A 20,879-nucleotide genomic window follows, 5' to 3' on the forward strand; every position below is an offset into this window, starting at 1 on the left:
TTGTTTTCTGCCGAATTTGAATTTTTTATACATTTAGACTGTAAACTGTACTTTCATATCATAAGGCAATACATCTTTATTTGAATACAGTAATCCCAAACTCATGTAACACTGTTTGGAGACATGATCCAAAAACCTGATATCCCATCAATATATAGACCAAGATTTTTAACAGACTTTGCAACTTGAATAGATATTTGGAGTTGATGTAGATTTTCTTTCTCTTGGAAGCAAAAATTACAAACATTACACTTTGATGTCCCTTCTTAAAGCTCCCTATACTTTCTAAATCCCTATTCATGACGTTCGCTGCATATTCATAATTGTCGCACTCAGGACTAAGATGCAAACTGTGCTTGGCACTGTGCATAAATCGAAAATAATAACGGTCCCAATAATGAGCCCTGCGGCACCCCCGATAAAATATCTAGAGATGACGAGAGGTGATTTTTTAACGGTTTTTAACGTTCTTTCATCAAATACAACATACCGATATTTGGCAATCAACAATTGATGACTAAGAGTATCGAAGGCTTTTGTGAAATCCAGTAGAGCCCAAGCTGTCGCCATAGACTCGTGACATTCAGAGCCACATATTCATTTATCTGTTCGTATACTACTTTTACCAGAATTTTGGACGGAATCAATCAAAGTCAATTGATGTGTACTTTTTACAAAACTTCGGGATTCCTCCTGCGTCGATTTTTGGTGAATCGAACTTGCTGACGTTTCGACAATCATCCTGTTGGCTTCCTCAGTTAAGCTGTGAAGAAGCCAACAGTGCTTGTGGAAGTTTCTTTGAAAAATCAATTGATATGATTAATATCTCTTTCCACAAAGCTGGGAAATATCCGATTTCAAGGCAACAGTTCACTAAATGACAAATTATTTTTCTGGGATACATAGCTTCACCATCTCCAGTGTGATTCCGTCCATCCCCATAGCACCAGATTTTAATTCCGATACGATTTCGGTAATACGAGAAATTCCAAATGTTAAAAAAAAGTTTCCTGAAAAAAGATCGCCTTTATTTATTTGCAACTAACTTTTTAATGGAAAAACCGATATGAATACCAAAAACGGGTAAATACCCATTGAAAATATATATACTGGGTATAATTTACACATCACAAACTCAGTGTGCTATTTCCATAGCTGTCAGTGACGTCACTCGTTTCAGGCAATCGAAAAACTAGACCAGAAAACAAATTATCGTGGTGTGCCGCTAAGAATATCGTCGGAACTTATTCGTTATTTAAGAACCCGCGCTCACCTCTCTCGTCCCTTCGTTGAGCAAAAACTACCCCGACGACCAAAACCAGCCCCACGACAATCCTAAATTCCATGGTCGCGTAGCGAAGAAACTATCCGGGAATCACCAAAACGAACGACGCATCTTAACGAATATCGCGTACACTCGCGCTCCAAACGAATCGAAGAAAACTCCGACGACGTAAACAAAACAAACGAATACGCGCGTAAGTACGGGAAAGCAAACGCACGCGACACATTCGCGAGCTTGCGTTGCGGCGCTTATAACCGGAGGATCGCGGTCGGCGTGGCGCTTTGCGATCGCGCGCGAACTATCCCGACGATCGCCGAGCGGGACACGACGCAGAACAACTCTCGCGGACGCAACAGGTATGTATACTCTGGTCGGAGCAGATGTGCGGTTACGTCACACAAGTGATCCGTATGTCTTAGCTATGTCGCTGCCATTTGCGGATCAACTAAATCAAAATTCTATTTTGTAACGGTTTTTGCAACTTGCTCGTGCTATAAATGGCAGAACCTACTAGAAACACGGTCATAATGAGATTGTAGCGGCTTGGTTAGAAATAGAATAGAAATAAATTGTATATTGTTATATTTATTTATTAATTTAAATACACTGTTCAACAGGATAAAACCAACTACAGAACAGGGACATAAGTAACAAAAAAAAATGCAAAGGGACAGCAATATGCTAATGCAGTGATGGGGAAAGTACGGCCCGCGGAAATTTATCAAGTCAACAACAATTATTTCAGAGAGCTAATCACTCTCAAAGATGCGCTACGAAAGCCAGTTATGTGTTGGCTTATAATATTGCTAAATCTAGTAAAGCATTTTCAGATGGAGAATTTATATATATAATATAATTTATATATGTAAGTGCATGATAGATGTGTGCGATATTACGTGCCCTGAAATCAAATCAAATATCAATTAGATTTTGCACAATTAAAATAGTCATTTTACTTTTGCTTCATTATCTTTGTCACAATCTCGTCCAGTAATACTGAGTTTAAATGTTGGAATTTCCATTATAAACGAACTTTGTTTAATTTACAATGAAAGAAATAAATGAGAGTTGTTTCATATCAATTCTAAATGCGATATTTTTAACGTGCAACATAGAAAACTCGAAATACTTTTGACAATATTAATAAATATTAACTTTTGTGCAATGAACGAATATTAACATTGACTGAAGCATAGCATAAACACGGCTTAACCATAATGTATTTACTGCGCCATCTAGGCTTAAATAGATGAAGATGCGGCAAAATAGTTTGTAGTTATCTTTTTCTGTCTCTCCAGTTGATAAATATTCATATTCCTAACATTTTGTCTATTTCAAAACATAGATTTATAAGTATAATCCACCCATAAACACCCTAATCACCTGTCAAGAAACTGTTGATTAACTCGTTATATACTTAATTGATGTATAACAGTTAAAAGAACAATGGTTCCTTCTGTCGAATTCGTGACAGCTTTGCATTGCAGCAAGATGCATTTTTACGTCAATTTTGGAAAATACTTTTTGAAAAAAATGTCAGAAATATAATTTTTCACAGGCATTTCATAGGTTGATAGATGTCACTATTGTTTTTGCCAAATAATTTTTATGAAAAGCAAAAGGTTTAGGTTGTGCTATCAACACATTGGCTAGTATTAATTTGGGGATTATTTTATTTACAACAATTAAAGGAGCGAATGAAATCCAAACTTTTGTTCGCAATTTTCTGTTACTACTGGCTTTTGAGTAAAATTCTGCTTAACTACTTGTAAAGCAGCTATTTTTTACATTGGTGGATACGGGGATAAAACTGATCAGCTGTGTGAGGTGTAAACTTTTTAAAAATTGAACTGAGGTGGTATTACTTGATGAAAATCCATTTGTCAAAATAAGAACTAAAAGTTCAGATTTTCACGAAATTATATATTTGACATGACAATTGTTTCGACAACACCGTGTCTTCATCAAATGACATTTGTCGTTTGTCGTTTGAACAATTATAAAATGTTTTCTGGTTACGTCGGGATAATAAAACAAAAAACGAAATTTTCTCAACAATTTATTAAAATCAATGAGTGCTCAAATAAAATTTACGAAGTGAGGCACAATACGCTTTATATATCATTTCATATTTTTATATTTTTATTCACATGTCGTAACGGAATACATCCCGAAAACAAACTAACTAAATCCAACAACTCCTATATCGATACAAACGAGGCGTTCTATATTATAAACTGAAAAATAAAGCTTCAGTTTTTTAAAGAGGATGAAAACCCTACACTGTCCTAGCGACGAGGAAAGCAACGACCTACTAGCTAGCTAACGGCGTACAAAATATTAAACACCCTGTACGTATTAACGAAACCTCCGAAAGATGTAAAAGTTGTACCCTAACAAAGCGACGGGCTAAATTGGCTGCATTTTTTGTTGCACACTGGCTGTGACAATTATCATCGCGATTTCGCTTCGATGGTGTTTAGTGAAATAAAAAAATAGAGAGACCCTAGTCGGAGTCCGGAAAAATTATTGCGTCCGGAAAATCAATGAGACCATGGAAAATGGTCGTGATGCATCGACTTAGCCTTAGACGATTCCATCAACCCATGGGAGACTTTGGGATCTTTTTGTTTTGGCAAAGTATGTTAGACTGTGCCAAATTATTACGACCGGTGTGATTGGATGTGACTTCTGGGGTGCCGAGAGGTCACTACATTTCACAGACTTCTACAGTTAGTTCGCCCTTAAAATTGTTGGCAAACTGGCAGATCATCAATGTCGATACAAATGTAATAGTTTCTCCAATGAAGATCTATAACAATATTGAAATTTGGGGTCTTAATTTGCAGTATTGCCAGCAAAATAATATTCATAATCCTGTTAAAGAGAGCTGTTGCAGAAAATTATGAAGATGTTTCAACTCAATTGAAGTCTACGTCTCTTTGCTTTTGACAGTCTCATATAGAAGTGGGACGTTAGCGTTTTGATAACGTTTCTTACTCTCCTCGGTCTGTTGAGCGACTTTGTTCGTCACAACCCAATACCTCACATAACTCAAAGCTTCAAAGCATTCGAACAACCAACAACCGGCAACACCACAGGCCTTGGGATAACCATTGAAATATTAGTTAGGTTTCAGATTTTTTTTTTCTTCTTTGAGTCGCATATCAGACGTTGGCAACCTTCAGTAAAGGTCCAATTCACTATGGCTAAATGGAATTTTTAACCATGAAGGGCGTTTTCTTTCGGACTCGCAAAATTTTTCCGGACATGAGAATTCCGCTGATTTAAACGGGACCAACACGAATTTATTGCATGTGTGTGTGTCTGTGTGTGTGTGTGTGGGGCAGTGGCCAACGTATATAATATTTCTGTATTGAAATTTATCACAGTCGATTCACCTCAAACCTTAAAAAATACCCGGATATGTCGAAATGGATATGAACGGGAACTTACCCATTGCGTCAAGCCTCCCCCATCCCAAACAAAAAAAAAACTGCGATATACAAATTACCTCCGTCCGTCGTGTAAATTTCAATACAGAGGCTTTGAAACTTTTTTTTTTTAGCAGACAACGGCCGCGATCGGGTTCTCCGTTATGTTAATGATAATGCCGAGCGGCCATTTGTGGCCGCCCGAATGCAGCTTGGATTTGAACATCTCCTCCAGCGATTGTTTGCGGAACAACGCCATTTTGGCGGGAGACAACGGCGCCGCTGAAACAGAATTCGATTAGGTCAACGGCCTGTGCCGCGCGACGTAGGCCCGATCGTATCGGGAGCCCGCGATTGGCCAACGTTTCGGACGACACGAATTTTGACGTTTTACTTATGAAAATCTGTGTCTTTTAAGGCAAATGCAGCGGCATACTCAGATTTTTTCTACAGTTCACCGTTTTCTCACTACACAACACGGTACGCCACTGATTTCTCTTAAAATAAAAATTATTCTTACAAACTCCAATCATTTGTAAAGAAAATTATTTTCTTGATTTTAATTTAGACAGATGTTTCGAAATTTTCTTACCAGGTTTTCCTATGTACTTTATTCTTTTATAAATTTTGGTTTCGATAGATAGAGTTCAAAGTCATTTGAAACTACTTTATGGTAATAATCTTATCTATCAAAGAGGGGTAGTAATCATTGTTAAAAGCCATTTAAAATTCGAAAGTTACTGTCGTTTCTGCTCAAACCGGAAGTAACTACATATTGCCAAAAAATTGAGCATTCAGCCTATATTAACCCTTCCAAATTTGAAATTGCCATATGAAGCCGTTTAGAAGTTATAGAGTGCTCCCAGTTTCTTGTGTCACCCGGTATAGGTCTCAGAATATTGTCATATTTTGCATTTGATAAAGGCACGGTGTCCCCGAAACAGCTGTCATAAAGCATTAAAAACTGTCAAAATCTGAACATTTTTTGTTCAAATTTAATTGTGTTAAATGAATTTTTATCAAGTAAAAGCGACCTCAGTGCAAAATAAAAATTATTTTTACAATCGTGCTCGTAAATGAACGCAAATGTCATTATTTTTTTAAAAGAATATCAGTGGCTTAAAAATAAAAACTAACTTTTCTGCAAGCTGTCTCAGATTTCAACAATATTGTTATGTATTTAAAAATGATTGGAGTTTGTGAGAACAATTTTTATTTTTAAGAGAAATCAGTGGCGTACCGGCAACGTCTGCCAAAATAGACAGTTTATGAGAAAACGGAGAACTGTATAAAAAAAACAAAGTACGCCTTAAAGGACATCCTAATAACGTTGTTATCCGAATGAAAGATTTTCATAGGTAAAAAAGTCATCTCAAAATTGAAGACGTTCATACGATGTTTTCTTTTGAAAATGTACAACAAAAATGTATATGTATTTTCCCATTCCCAAAATTAATACTTTTTACAAAACTTCCGCGTCGGTTTCTGCTGAGTCGAACTAGCTGACGTTGCGCCAATCCTCCTGTTGGCTCGTATTTGATTCTGCACCTGCTTATATATTTTTTGAGGTGGGCGGAGCTAAATGAAGGGCATAAACACGGTCTCAGATGATTGATTCCCATATTGGTGACAGGTAGAGACCTGAGTCACGGTTAAGATTGTTAGGTTGTTTATAGATTGCTATAGACTCTCGGATTTTTCTTGATAGAAGAACTGATTACATGCCTTTTAGTTTTATCGAATAAATTTTTTGTATGACCGGTTTCGTGATTTTGTACGGCAACAGCTGATGAGTTTATTTGTCTTAGTCGTAAGGCCGTTTCGTGTTCTTTGAGTCTAGTTGATATTTTTCGTCCGGTCTCTCCAATGTATTTTTTGCCGCATATGCATGGAATACTGTAAACTTCTGGCATCTCAAATGGAATTTTGTCTTTGACGGACCGAAGATGTTGAGAGATTTTTGGACAAGTGGTAAATCAGGTTTTGACGTTGTATTTCTATAAAACTTTTGATATGTGTTCAGTGATGTTTTGAATCTAAGGAAGGACCGCGGTTGCTGTCGGCCTCATTGCTATTGGAAGGTTGTGGTGAAGTGTATTTTTTGATGGAACGCTTAATATCTTTAATGTGGAAATTATTAGAGAGAAGAGCAGAGATAAGGTGTTTTAATTCCGGGTCTAAGAAAATCTAATAGGGTTTCTTGACCATGAGGCCAAATAACAATAGTGTCATCGACGTAGCGTTTCTATAATTTTGGTTTTAGATGAAAGGTGTCGAGAGCTTTCTTCTCAAAGGCTTCCATAAATATATTCCTGATGACTGGTGATAGTAGAGAACCCATAGCTGTTCCCGACGTTTTGCACAAAAATATGTTCCCGACGAGCATTTTTCAATTAAGGTGGGGTTCCAGATTCTCGGATTTTAATATATCTGAAATGATGTCGACAGTTTCAGGAATAGGAACTTTGTGCTGACAATAGGTCGAAGGGGTAATCCTGGTTTGTGAATCTTTGGAATTGCGTAGAAACGAGGAATTTTAGAATCAGGAGGGGTAACAGATTTTTTCAAGGAGTCTGATAGGGAAAAATTTTATTCGATATAACTAAAATTCTATAGAAATCTGTCACCAATATGAGACGGAGACGGAGTTTATGCCCCTCATTTAGCTCCGCCCCCTCAAACGATATATAAGCAGTTTCAGTCAAGCTCTGAAGAAACCAACAGGATGATTGGCGAAACGTCTCTCGGCAAAAACCGACGCAGGAGGAATCCAGAAGTATTACAGTAGCCTGTGGAAGCGGGAAACCAACGAACCGGTTGCCGAAACGTTGCCCGACCGCCGCTACTGAAGTAAAACGCCATTTTTCGGTGACGCGGGGTAAAGGTTCCGTCCCACCGAAAAAATAAAAACCAAAAAAAAAAAATGCGTTTTTAGTTATTTAAAAAAAAAACCTTGGGCAAACAAAACCTTGCCGCCAAAATACGAGCACGTGTATAGGTGTTGGTGTGCAAATTAAAAGAAATCAAAACATGCAGCTGTTTGGTTACAGCGAAACGGAAACGAAATAACGGAAGACATTTTAAGCTAGCTAAGGGAACTAAAAATAAATATTTGTAGGCCGATCTCTCTCTCTATCTCGGCGATAAGACGGCTGAACCTCGTCCGAAGGCGCTGTCTGTTCCGGGAGTGTAAAATGTAGGGAGGGCACCTTACCCGGACGTTGTTGTACAGATGACCACCAGAGGGCGGAAAAAAAAATAAATTCGAAGTTGAGTAGCGAGAAGAATCCGACAATTTTTGGAATCGACGTTGACACTTCGGTGTTAGTTTAGCCATAGACGAGTTATACCCGCGGACTAAAATACCCCAGCATGCATGCACCTCCCTAATTTTTTTTGCTGTATGGACACGAATATCCGGTTTTCCCTGCTTTTTTAAAAATATTTTCTAATTATAAAATTTTTTCAAATGAATTTCCGCATTTTTATTACGACTTCTAACACGGCCTCTAACCCAAAAAACCCTTGCGTCGATGATTTAACTTTCACTGTAAACTGAGAGTCGAATTATATAAGTATTTCGGATCATGAAGAAGAAGAAGAATTTTCCTAGGTGTTTCTTACTTTCTTGTGGTCACCACAAAAATATTATTCCCTTCAGATGTAAACTTGATAGAACCATAGAAAAGAACTTCTTGGGCTAGTAGTCAAGCCACAAAAAAAAGGTTATGCTGTCAATGCGCCATCTTTCAATTACAACCCTAATAGAACTATTAGGCCCTGTTACATAAACCTTAAACCTAACCAAAGTTCAGCAGGAAAAACTTGTTGGGCTAGTAGCTAAGTTTTGGTTAAATAATAATAATAATAAAAATTAATAAAAGAACGTAGTTTCTTCTGATCACAACAAAATGAAGATTGTTTTCATTGTCTAATCACTCTCAGGTGTAACCTTAATAGAACCATCAGAGCTAGTATAAATATATCAAAAGCTAACCGAAGAACCTAGGCTAGCGGATAGGTTTTATTTAAACGTGTGTATATAATAAAAACAAAAAAAAAATATTTCGTTTTGACCAGAACAAAAATAAGGTTATGCGGTCATTGTCTTCCCTTTTTTTAGTTATAATCTACATAGAAACACTAGGCCCAGTTGTATAAACCATAATCAAAAGCTAACCAACGTTCAGCGAGAAAAACTTGGGCTGGTCGCTAAGTTTTAGTTAAATGTTAGTTAAAAGATAAAAAAAACTGTTTTTACCATTGCATCGCATGGTCTCTTTCAAGTGTATGGAGGCAAGTTTGTTTTGAAATATTTGCAAATTTTTAATAACTCACTTTTTTTGGGTAATTCTTAGTATACGAGTGGAAGCAGGTAAGGTAAGCAGGTAAGATAGGTCTTAACGATCGGGTCTTGTTATCGGCCAATATCCAGGGTAAATGGCTGGAGAATATTTTCCCGCAGCGGTATAACTCGGAAGTGTTAGAATGTTTAGTGTGACGCGGTGTGCCGACTGGGTCGGGTATCGTTCAACTTACATGAGAGGTGTTTTTATCTCTGGATCGCACCGACAAGCTTTACTTTGCACTCGCGGTGACTAACGAACCCACACTCACACAGCTAGAACGTCGCCTCACGTGTACGGCTAAAACAACACGATTCCTCAGCAATTCGGACTGAAACTTTTTTGTGTGTGTTACGTGACGAAACGCCCTCGCCGAAGCACTCTTTAACAATGGCGCCTTGTACAGGGTGGCTCAAATTCCGGCGCTCATCAATGGCAAATATTCGGAAAAAAAAATCGATTTCTATTGTTTCCTGGCTTTAACACTTTTTCTGCTCCGTAACTCAGTACGATCAACTAATTTTTTTTAAATACGGACCCGACTTTTGAAACGCTATATATTGTGACTCTGATATTTGCCGACGTTTCGTGCTCATAATTCCGCCACCAAAATATTTTATATTCATTTAACCATAATACGGCCCTAAATGATATGTTTGGGCGAGAAGTTAAAAAAAAGAGTTTTTATCGCAATTCATTTGATATCTAACAGATACTGCAAGATTGATACCCATATTAAAAATAAACAGGATTTTATCACTATAAGTGTTTTTTTCTGCCTCGATATATTTTCTAGTTTTGCTTTGAATTTTTAATATAGTTCGATGAATTGTTCTCGCAGGAATGGCAGAAACCTCCCTTGTCAAATTCTGGCGGGCCATCTCACAAAACCATTGTTTCCTATCAAATTATTAGGGAATACATGGTTAAGGAATTGTTGCGCAATACCGTCAAAGGTTGATTGATTGTCTAGAGAGTCTAAGACATCATTCCAAAAGTTAAGGTCCCCTCCCTTTCTCCCTTCCCTTTAATTCGTACATTCTGGTTTATTCTTGGATCATCCATAGACCAATAATGTTTCTATTGAATCATCCGCTAGTTGACTGAATATTATATTATTAAAGAAATCTGCATTTTTACCTATTTTTCGAACTAACTCCTAATTATCTCCAAGCCTGCGAATTTTAAGCCCTTTGTATGCATGTGAATGTAAAGTATTTAGTATACGTTTTCTGTTGAGTTCATGAGCAAATTGTCTATTTGAATACCTGGAGTTGATGTTCACCTTAAATAATAACAACAACAAAACAAACTAACAAAACTTAAAAAATGCATAGGCAAGCAAGAAAATGCATCGAGACAAAATGATACCTCTTGGAATACTTATGGTGAATTAAATTAACGAAATGTAACGAAAATGTAATAATTTAAAAATGCAGGGCCGTATTATGGTTAAATAAATGTAAAATGATGATATTTAAGAGCGATGAAAGGATTTAATTAAATTGAAAACAGGCCCGTATTAAAAGGAAATCAGTTGATGATGGGCGCCATAAGCGAATTTATTTTAACCAAAAGCCAGAAGACAACAGAAACCAAAATTGAAAAATCCATTTTTTTTTGTGGAACATTTTCGGAAGTATTCGGACTTTTTAAAAATGCAAAACGGCATTTTATGGAGACGCTGAGTATGTACACAATAAAAATTTCAGAATTTTAGTTTTCAAGTGTAAAAAACACCTGATTTGACGCAAAACAAAATGGTCATTACTCGCAAAAACTACGCAAAATTTCGTATGACAAAAAATCAAGCGAATAATCACAATTTTTGAAATAATATTCATAGAATTCAATTAAAAAAAAACAAAGTTGGTTGCCGTCCTGGCACAACGGAACACTCTGTATACATAAAAAATACTATAAATAAAATTTGTATACGTTATTTTTTTAGTTATACTTCTACCTTAAATGGACCACCCTGTACATTTGGTCGCAAAATTGCGAGATTAAAACACTTTCCACAACCTTCATAGTTGTGCCTTTGCGTATTGAATGCGTTTTCAGGGTTTTTTTTTGGTGACATTTTTCAATACAAACTAGAAATAAAATATGTATGTCGATAATAATTGAAATCTTAAGCAAAAAACTTTGTTGCAGTTTTTACAAGAAGTTTTAAGACAATCCAAGTAGATATTGTTTTGAGGTTTGGTATGCTGCCATAATTGACCCTGACGTACAGCTTAAAAATGTTTTGGCATTTGCAATGTTGCCGGGTCTACCTGAAAATGGAAATTTCGATTTTTTTTTTCTGACAACAAGATGGCCGATACGCGTCGGAACAATTGGTGAAAATTGTCAATAAAAGACTATATAAGTCGGGGCCATATACCAGCTTTCACAAGCCTGTATGAAAATTGCCGAACTTGTAAAGAAAACCACAGCACTATCAAAGTGTTTTATTTATTAAGAACCAAAAGTTCAGATTTTCACGAAATTATATATTTTCGACAACACCGTGTTTTTCTATGTCAAATGTCCAAACAATTGTCATGTGAAAATATATAATTTCGTGAAAATCGGAACTTTTAGTTCTTATTTATTTTGTTAAATGCATTTTCAACAAGTAAAGTTGAAAAAGTAACGTCACTTTTAAGTTGCATCGAAAAGTATTTATTTATTCATTAAAATTAATCGCGTCCTCCCTCGTATCACTTGTAAACATTTTTTTTTTGCTCAAAGTTTTGTAGCACTGTATGTCTTTTTTTTAAAGCAGAAATTCGCCGACCACACAAAACACGTCTAAAGCTTCTGTCTCACAAAAAAAAGTGCAAGCTGGTTGAAACTATCTTAGGGGCATACCAAAAAAAACATATCCAACATCGAATGTACGTAGCCCGTAGAATTACAAATGTCACCTTACTTTTTGAACACACCACGTATATCAGTTTTGTAGAAGTCTTAACGATATAATTATATCCTTTTTTTGTAATTTCTGATGAAGAAACGTTTTTGAAATCAATGGTCAATGTTTAGAGTTACCTCGTTAGGGATTTAAATTAAAAATATAATGGAACTTTTTGTTTTAATTTTCACCGCCTGAAACGCGTCCAATCACGCTTACTTTCTCAATAAAATTTCGATTCCGTATATTGGCGAAGGCGCGAAGCTGAAAAACAAACTAAAAAAAACAACTTTACGAAAATTTAAATCAAGGGCTTAAAGGCTTGCTCATGGAACATGTATGTGCACGTGGATGGTTCGGTATACAACTGGAGCAGGAAAACCAGTCCGGAATGGTTGATACAAAAATCTCGCGTCTCTAAGTTCGACACTTTATATCGGTATCGTTATAATATATCGGATTAGATATAACTTTAAAATTTGAAATATACAAAACGACCACGACGGAACTGGGAACTTTGGCAAACGCTTAAATGACTCAATATTTCTCCAAAACCGGATCCAACTTCGGACTGGGCTTTACCGAGGCAGCTGCTGAACATAAAAAAAAACAACAACAACAAAACGAACGAAAACGACAACGGAAAACGGCCAAAGAAAAATGAGAACGGAATAACAATTAGAACCAATACATACCGTCCGCGTAAATTGTCCAACCAATGCAAACATTGTAAAATAAACGAAACTCAGTGTATTTTCGTGTTTGTATTTCTACTTAACATATTATATTGTCGACGAGTCGTCGACATAGAAAACGACTCTACACGCGTAGCCCGTCGCATATCCATTTTTCGTAGCACTCAAGAAACAATTTCCAGTCGACACAGTTTTAAATACTCTGTATGTAGGTATTTTTAATTAAACATTTCCCACTTGAAGCGATTTTATCAATAAATAAAATATTTAGCATTTATCCAGACTGAATATTCTCCAAAGTTTTGTGAGACTTATAATAAATCAGAAGGTTTTTTCAACTTTTACTATTTTTTAGTTTAATTTACTATTAATATAATATTTATTTTTTGTACCCTTGTATATGGCACGGTAAAAGTTGGCACAGTTGGTACAGTCTGTCAAAAAGGTAGTTTTAGAAGCAGGAAACTATGTTAAATAAGTCTCCATATACTTTAATAAATCACTATTCCGGACAGCGGGTAACAGCGTTAATTATCAATATTTTATCAAGTCGGCTTGTATCAAATTTCGTTTAAACAAATGAGTTTTACTTGTTTATTTTTGACGTCACTAAAGTGAAAGCAAAATGAGCGTTAAAAATTGCGAAATTTAGAGATGTTGGTAAAATATAAATAAAATCCACCGGATCTTATAAAGTGTGGCCACGCTCTGGTCGTCTGCACGAAAAGAGTCTTCTGTTGTGAAAAAAATTAGAATTAATTCAAATAAGTGCAAGAGCAGGTTATAAATGCCGCGTTGCCAAAAAAAAAAACGAAAACAAACGCAGGGAGTTTTGGGAAAACGTTTTCGTCAGTGACGAAACAAAAATTAATCTTTTTGGGTCAGATGGTGGGGATAAAAAACAGCTCTGAACATACATCGAAAATGTCTGTCCTGCGGTGAAGCATGGTGGAGGTAATGTTTTATTTTAGCTTTTTTTTTGACGGAATCATGGACCAACCTATTTGAACAACCTAGAGAATAATTTAAACCAAAATGTTGAAAAACTAGAAAGAAAGAACTATAAGAATTAAAGAGTGGGAAAACATATCGCCAGAAAGCTTGTTTTAAGTCTTACAAAAAGACTTAGTGCCATTATCAAACCAAATGGCAATTGCATAAAATATTAAGCCTTTAAGAAACTTTTTAATTTATCATAAGAAATAATAGTGTGCGGAGACTTATTTGACATAGTTTCTTGCTTCTAAAACTGCCTTATTTTTTATTAATAGTAGAAGAGGCCATGTGATACCTCCTTTTAAAGGTCTCTTCACGATCAACACGAATACCAATTTGATTAGCCAGTTTTTGCAAGAAAAAATTTTACATAAATGGACCTTTAATAACAATTTAATTTAATACGATTATTGTAAGGTTGCCTGTGAATTAGAGATCACCAGGTCGTGTTACATTGCTTTGACAGATCTTTTATTTACATTTGTATTTGGTTTTGCTGTGTACATGATTTTGCGTTATCCGTCACTGTCAAACTGTTTGCTATGAGCTGATTTTTAAACCATTTTTCGCGATAGTCTCCGCCTTCTTCCAATTGAAACCAACATTTCTTACGTATTGTCTTGTGATTTTTGGGTCCATTTCAAAGAGAAAGTCTCATGTGAACAAATGTCCTGAACTAGATATTTTAATGATATTTGGCACCACAATGATGGCGCGCCACTGATTTTGATAGTATGAGCAAATGACACCGGGAACGACGTTTTCCTTATACCCAAAGTGGCCTTGAACAAACTGCATGTAGAAGCTTTCTCAAACTCGATGGCCTATGAAAGGTATTTTTTTGAAATATTTGAAATATTATTTTGTTTACAGCTTGCCTGTATCATATAGATATAACATGTTCATAATTTTTTGTAATTTTTTGTAAACTCCCTGTATGCGATAACTTAAATCTTATGTCATAATATACAACAAATAGGTTGAGAGATTGGTTAGTTATATCGGAAAGTGAACGACAGTAACGGGGGCTACTGGTAGTCAAACGAAGAGACCTAGATAAAAGGAACCAGCCCCTTACATAATAGAAGGAGCTGGTCAATGATATTAATGCTCACAGTTAAACAGCCGTTTTTGGCAAAGGCAAGCTTCCGTCTGGGTTTACATGCGGAGATGTGCTACCAGAAATGCAGAAAAGTTAATGATAGCTTCCACGCGGTCTACAGATGTAGAGCATTTACACACGAGTTAATTCGTTGTTAGAGTTCAAAGGGAAGACGCAAAAAATAACGCAAGCACTGGAGCTTCACAAAAGAAGGCCAACAGGCCACAGAAACACCTTGCTTGCTTGCTTGTTACTTTTGAAGATCGATGAAAGGGAATTTTTCGAAAGTATCTACAAAAAACATCATTTTTCAAAAACCGTTTACGAGAACAAAAAAATTCTTACGCCAGAAGACGCTCCATAAACTTTTATTCTTGACAATTTTTCAAAAATATACAGGGTGCGCCGCAAATTCAAAAAAACTGAAAAATGGGTCCCCCTATTATCGAAAATTCGTTATAACTACAACTACGGATCTCACTTTCTTTTATATTGCGATATAGCCCGCATAGACAGCAAAAACTTTTGTATTTAAGGTTTTCACCTATTGTACAGGGTGTTCCCGATATTCCGTGCTAAATGGGAAATGTGTTAATTGTCCTAAACTTGCAGATATCAACTTCAAATTTACCAGAAAAGTAAAAGTCCGTGTCCACATTTAAACGGTAGAAATTGGGTGCAATCAAGTTTTACCAAGTATTTTTTAAAAAGTGTTTAATTTTTTTTTTTTTTTTTACTCCACAATCCTTCACCCGGTCGGCAAAATTATTAAACCAGTACACGCGGAAAATCCAGTAAAATAACATTTGTTTCAGGAATTCTTTCAATTATATAGAGTGTTTTCAAATTATAGGCAAAAATTTAAAAGACAGAAAATTGTTCTTTTACAGAATAAATTATTGGCGTAAATCAAAAATCGTAAAAAATATGGTTAATTGGTTCAAAAAGTATTATGGGCCGTATCCAGATCTACAATTTTTTTATTTGCGGTTTACGTCTATCACATACGCTGCTCGAGATATTTGAAAAAAACCATATCGAAATCGCTATTTCGAGATCTGTCAAGACGCGATGACGTCATTGATTATTACAGCGCACTGCATGGTTTCAGAAAAAAATATTTTCTCGAAAACCTCTACTTCGAACATTGTTTGAATTATATACAGGGTGTGTCGTTTATGGACAAAAAATCTAAAAGATCCCAAAAATTTTCGTTTTTGTGGGTAAATTATTGGCGATAAATGATTAACTTTGGAGATGGGATAATTTGATTTGAACAGTTTCGTAAACTGTGTCGAGAGGGAGATCCGGTTTTCGTCTATAATACAGGGTGCGCGAGAAATTTGAAAAAATATAATTTTAAATTGCAATTACCAGTACAAATTTTAATTTTTACCGAGGTTTGCCGTAACTCTGAAGTTCGACGAGATATGAAGGACACTTTATACAGGGTGAACGCACAATAAAATTACAACGATTTTGCGAAAGTTCCTGAGCCCTTTAACTGTGAGGATTAATATTTTATATTAATATTTTATTATATTATATTATATTATATTAATTAATATAATTAATCGAATAGGAATCGCAACTAACTAAAAACCAAAGTTTGGTTAAAGCTAAATATCCTAGCCAATTTTACATTCCATTTAGTACGTTTACATTTACTAGTACGGTTCAAAAACTTGAACATTTGAAGTACTTTTTTCTAATATTTCTTAAAAGAACCTTTTTTGGATTTCGGAAGAAGAAGGAATGTGTGTGAAAAAGTTTTACATGTCCATGATTAATGCTTTTCTCGAAATATTTAAAAATTATTCTACCTAGTGGCCATAAGCTGCCATCTTTAAACGTTATTCTGCTTCTTCTGATAGACCACCTAGTTTGGGAAACATTAACTTTTCTTATTTGGTAAAACGTTTTGGAATTGCTGATATATGAACACAAATTGACGAAAGTGGTGACTAAACTAATTGGTCAGTCTAACGAACCAAAACTAATTGGTCAGTCAATGATATACGGGGGTTCCCATCAGAAGTTTCATGAGATACCAAAACTGGCAACATTGAAATAGCGAAAATATTTTTATTATTACGGCCACCTACCAAGTATTTTGTTTCTCGCACAACTCCTAATGGAAAAATCCCGCACAATATATATTTTTTTTGCAGAAAAACTGAAAATTTTTCCGCAATACCTGGGCGCAAAATGGATATGCCACGTGCGCGGCGCACCAAATATCCAAAAAATCCCAAGATAACAATAATTACATCATTGCGAAGCGGTGTACCTGAGAGCGTGGTAGCGATATCGTTACAAATACTCTTGCGGCAATTTTTAACACGTTTATCCCCCAAAAAAATATTTTAATTACGGTACCGCTAGCAAACAACTGATTCGCTACGCGCGTGTGTTTGTGCTTTCGGTCGGAACGACGCGTTCACTTACCGTATCCCTCTCCCTGTAGGAAAAGGCGAAACGCCTCGCTGACCTTGCCGGGTTGCTCCTCCAGCACCATGCCGCAGTCGGATATCTTAAATCCAAAAGACCGACCTCAAATGTCTACCTCGCCCGTACTCTGTCTCCAAGTATATCGTTTTGACTTGACTTTTAAATCGATAAGTACCTAAATAAGTAAGCGTGCATTCAAAATCTTATTCCGTTTCACTCTTAAAGATTTGAGAAAACTGGCAATCGCATTAGCTTCGCCCGGGTTCGTGTCTGATCAGTAGGATGCTTCAAAAAAAAAATTCTCAATTTTTTTTTTTAGCTCTTACCCTCTCAAATGTTTCTTTTTGATATAAAAAAAATCCTCACCAATGATGAGTCCTGTAGCTCAACGCTAAGGGTCGCTATTTTTTTTTTCCCCAGCATGGGAAAAATTCTTTGTTCACTAAAATTAAATTTACGTATAATGTTAGCGATTTTTTACAAACAACCAATTTATATTGTTAAAGTTAAGTCTTTAAGCTTTCCATGGCCATGAAAATATACATGCTTTTGAAAGACATGCTGACATGTATGGTACGATGAGGCAGACCTCATCGTACCATACTATTCCAGACTGAAGACCTCGGCAAAGAATAAGCCTCGCACCGACTTGTACAATGTTCTTCCTCAACATATCAGAGATTTACCACAGTCTAAATTATCCATGGAAATTAGACTGTTTCTTCTGGAGCATGCTTTTTACTCAATTACAGAATACACCCAGTAGTTTCAATTATTATCAGTAAAGTGGCTGAAAAGAAAATTTATTTGGTTGGTTTTTCATGTAGAAAATTAAGTAAACGACAATTACCGAGTATAAGAAAAGTTTTACATTTATTTTTCTACAAGCATACAGATTCTAACCTCACAATTCGATAGTGTTTTGATGAAGTGATTACCATCTGTCAAACCTATTACTAAAATGAAGAAAGGTTATCGAGAGTGGTAACTTTTGAAAAAAAAATAAAGAAAATAAAACGCAGAAACAAAAAATAATTAGCATACATTTAAAAATCGCCTTGAGAATTTGTTTGTTATATATAATCATAACTCAGCACATTCTTTAACAGAAGCTCAGTCTAAATATTTAAATGAAGAATGGAAAAAGTCAAATCGTCAAAAAATTGTAATCGATGATTACATGTAATAATACATATTACATCATAATGAGTTCTGCCACCCGCACTACGTGCTGACAACCATTTTTGAAATTTGTAATCCATATGACTATTCCCTGATTAAAAAATTGAATTGAAAAGTTGTGAAAATAACATTTAAATACTTCTGAATATTTTAAATGCCTTCTCTTATACAGAATTGAAATTGTCAATTTTTTTAGATTAATTTTTCTAATCAGAGTTAGTTAGGATCAAAATTTTGAGAAATTGTGTAGATAAAAAATTATTAAAAGCTCTTTCTGAAAAATTCAAAATTTACTAATTTTTAAATGGCTGTAATTAATCTTCTTTTAATGATAATCATACTTTGTTATATGGTTTTGGAAAGCTTAAAGACTCAACTTTTTTGAAGCACCCCACGGATCAGACTTCACTGGCTCCTTGGTGAAGCCCTTTAACTGGGCGCTTTTGAGGTAAAAGTATAGCCTTATTCTGTATACTACCCGCCGTTTTAGTTCGGTGTCCTTTAACTGTAAGCTTTTTATCACGTTTTGTCAAAAGTTAAAACGATATACTTTGAGACATACTCTACTTCTTGAATGAATGAAATGCAAAACTGTATAGTGCCTTCACAGATAAATTGTTCTTCCTTACTGCACGCAGTAAGAATACCTGTACCAGTCACAGTGTATAGACAAAAGTTTTGGAAAAGTCAATGTTGTAAGCGAGCAATATAAAAATAATAATAATAAATCAGTACTGTTTAGAAAACTTCTGGATGTCACTTGGGTCGTCGGGTTTCGCGAATCATCCTCTTGGCTTCTTCAGAGCATGACTGAAATTTTTTGAGGAGCATGGACTTTGACTGATTAGAATATTGGTGAAGGGTACAGACCTGAGCAGCGGTTAAGGTTGTTTGTTAGTTGTCCTTTTAGCCTAGTTGGTATTTGCATGAATTGCATGTTGAAAGATCTTTGAAGTGGTAAATCTGGTTTTCACGTTATACTTCTCAAGATTTGAATGTAAGGAACGACAACGGTAGCAAGCGAGGAGTTGCTTTCGGACTTATTGTCCTTGATTATGGTGAAGTGTATTTTGTGATGGAACACTTAATATCTCAATGAGGAAATTAGTAGAAGGAATTGTGGGTTTCTCTGATGAGAACGTTTGGATCCAGTTTCTGAAATTTTTTACACATCTGAAATAATGTTGAGTGTTTCAGGAATAGGGACATCAGTAAAGAAGGATTATGTCGAAACTAACCGAAATATGCTGTAGGAATTAAATACAAAACTACCAGCTGAAAAGTTAATAATAAATCAGACGAATCATCAAAACATCTGAAAACAAAAACGCTAATTTATAAAGTAAAGGAAAAGGAAAAATATAGAAGAAGGAATCTGTGTTTAATTCTTTAATAACTCGCGATTTATTTAGCTTCCCGGCCTCCGATGTAAATTTAACTTTTATTTGAGTCTAGACTTAAACCACAAGTGTAAACAGATTTACTTGGTGCAGATACTATTTGATATTTGACAATATTGAAATAATCATTTTAGCGTAACGCAATTTTGCGAGTGTAGAGACCGCTTGAACTGCAAAACAGAGGGGCGGAGAAGCGAGGACAGAAAAACAAATACTATACACCACACTCAACAGAGTACCGGTACCAACCACAAAAGAACCTTTATTTATTTTATCGTTAAAGTGACGGGGCAATCGTTCTCCTGCGAAAGCAGTTTCCCAAGTCCAAGAATCAACTTTTACTATTCAAGTGTATAGCTTTGGTTTGATAGTTTTTATTTTGTTATTGTGTTTTCATCAACTGTCACCAAGATTGGTATGGTTTTCGTACAAAGCCCGAGCAAAAGGACGCCCAGAAAGTCTTAAAAAAAGATTTGTCCATTTCGGGACTTTCTGTTTGCGTATACTGTTAAAAGATTGGTGAATGAACACCCAGAGAGTCTTAAAATATTTGTCCGCTTCGGAAGTTTCTGTTTGGTGAATACTGTTATAAGATTGTTATGGTTTTGGTAGAAAGCCTCATCAAAATGGACTCCCAGAAAGTCTTAAAAAGATTTGTCCACTTCGGGACTTTCTGTTGGAGTATACCGTTATAAAATTGGTATGGTTTTCGTAGGAAGCCTGATCAAATTAGACGCCCAGAAAGTCTTAAAAACATTTGTGCATATTGAAAGTGTATACTGTTATATAGTACCCGCTTTACCTTCATCCACGACGAGTTCGTCGGGTCCAAACGGCCATTGAACGTAACAGTGTCGTCCGCGTGGGGGCTATATGCCGCGGTGATGTTCATCACTGGCACCTTGAGCGTGTACTGGTTCTTCTTGGTGCCGTCCAGGTCGCGCTGGATGTTAAGGTCCGTCCGTTTCACGTAGCTGTCGATGAACAGCGCCAGATTCGTCGGGTTCAGGTTCCGCTCGAAGTAGTTCTTGTAGACCTGCACCAGGTCGTGGTTCCTTTCCTCGTTGTTCTGCAACGGAGCAGTGA

General features: G+C 35.9%; 2 protein-coding genes across 6 annotated transcripts in view; both read right to left on the bottom strand.

Annotated features, from left to right (window-relative positions):
- LOC132697785 (epidermal growth factor receptor) overlaps positions 1-1,526 on the bottom strand; it is a 136,286-nt gene extending 134,760 nt beyond the window's left edge. Inside the window, exon 1 of the mRNA XM_060663425.1 lies at positions 1,274-1,526. Coding sequence (XP_060519408.1) covers positions 1,274-1,346 — 73 coding nt within the window. The 5' untranslated portion in view covers positions 1,347-1,526. The remainder of the gene's footprint in view (positions 1-1,273) is intronic.
- A 1,805-nt stretch (positions 1,527-3,331) lies between these two features.
- The window catches only part of LOC132698711 (protein NDRG3), a 33,580-nt gene continuing 16,032 nt past the window's right edge, over positions 3,332-20,879 (bottom strand). For 3 of the 5 annotated variants that reach the window (XM_060664912.1, XM_060664909.1, XM_060664911.1), the window contains 3 exons: positions 20,596-20,862; positions 17,209-17,293; positions 3,332-5,001 (listed from right to left, as the gene is read on the bottom strand). In XM_060664912.1, coding sequence (XP_060520895.1) covers positions 4,850-5,001; positions 17,209-17,293; positions 20,596-20,862 — 504 coding nt within the window. In that variant the 3' untranslated portion in view covers positions 3,332-4,849. Of the gene's footprint in view, positions 5,002-8,910; positions 8,932-9,258; positions 9,366-17,208; positions 17,294-20,595; positions 20,863-20,879 lie in introns of all 5 variants that reach the window. The other 2 variants (XM_060664913.1, XM_060664910.1) reach the window with 2 other exon arrangements.

The sequence above is a fragment of the Cylas formicarius genome, unplaced genomic scaffold (assembly GCF_029955315.1).
Source record: "Cylas formicarius isolate icCylForm1 unplaced genomic scaffold, icCylForm1.1 PGA_scaffold_2__14_contigs__length_35257938, whole genome shotgun sequence".
Lineage (NCBI taxonomy): Eukaryota > Metazoa > Arthropoda > Insecta > Coleoptera > Brentidae > Cylas > Cylas formicarius.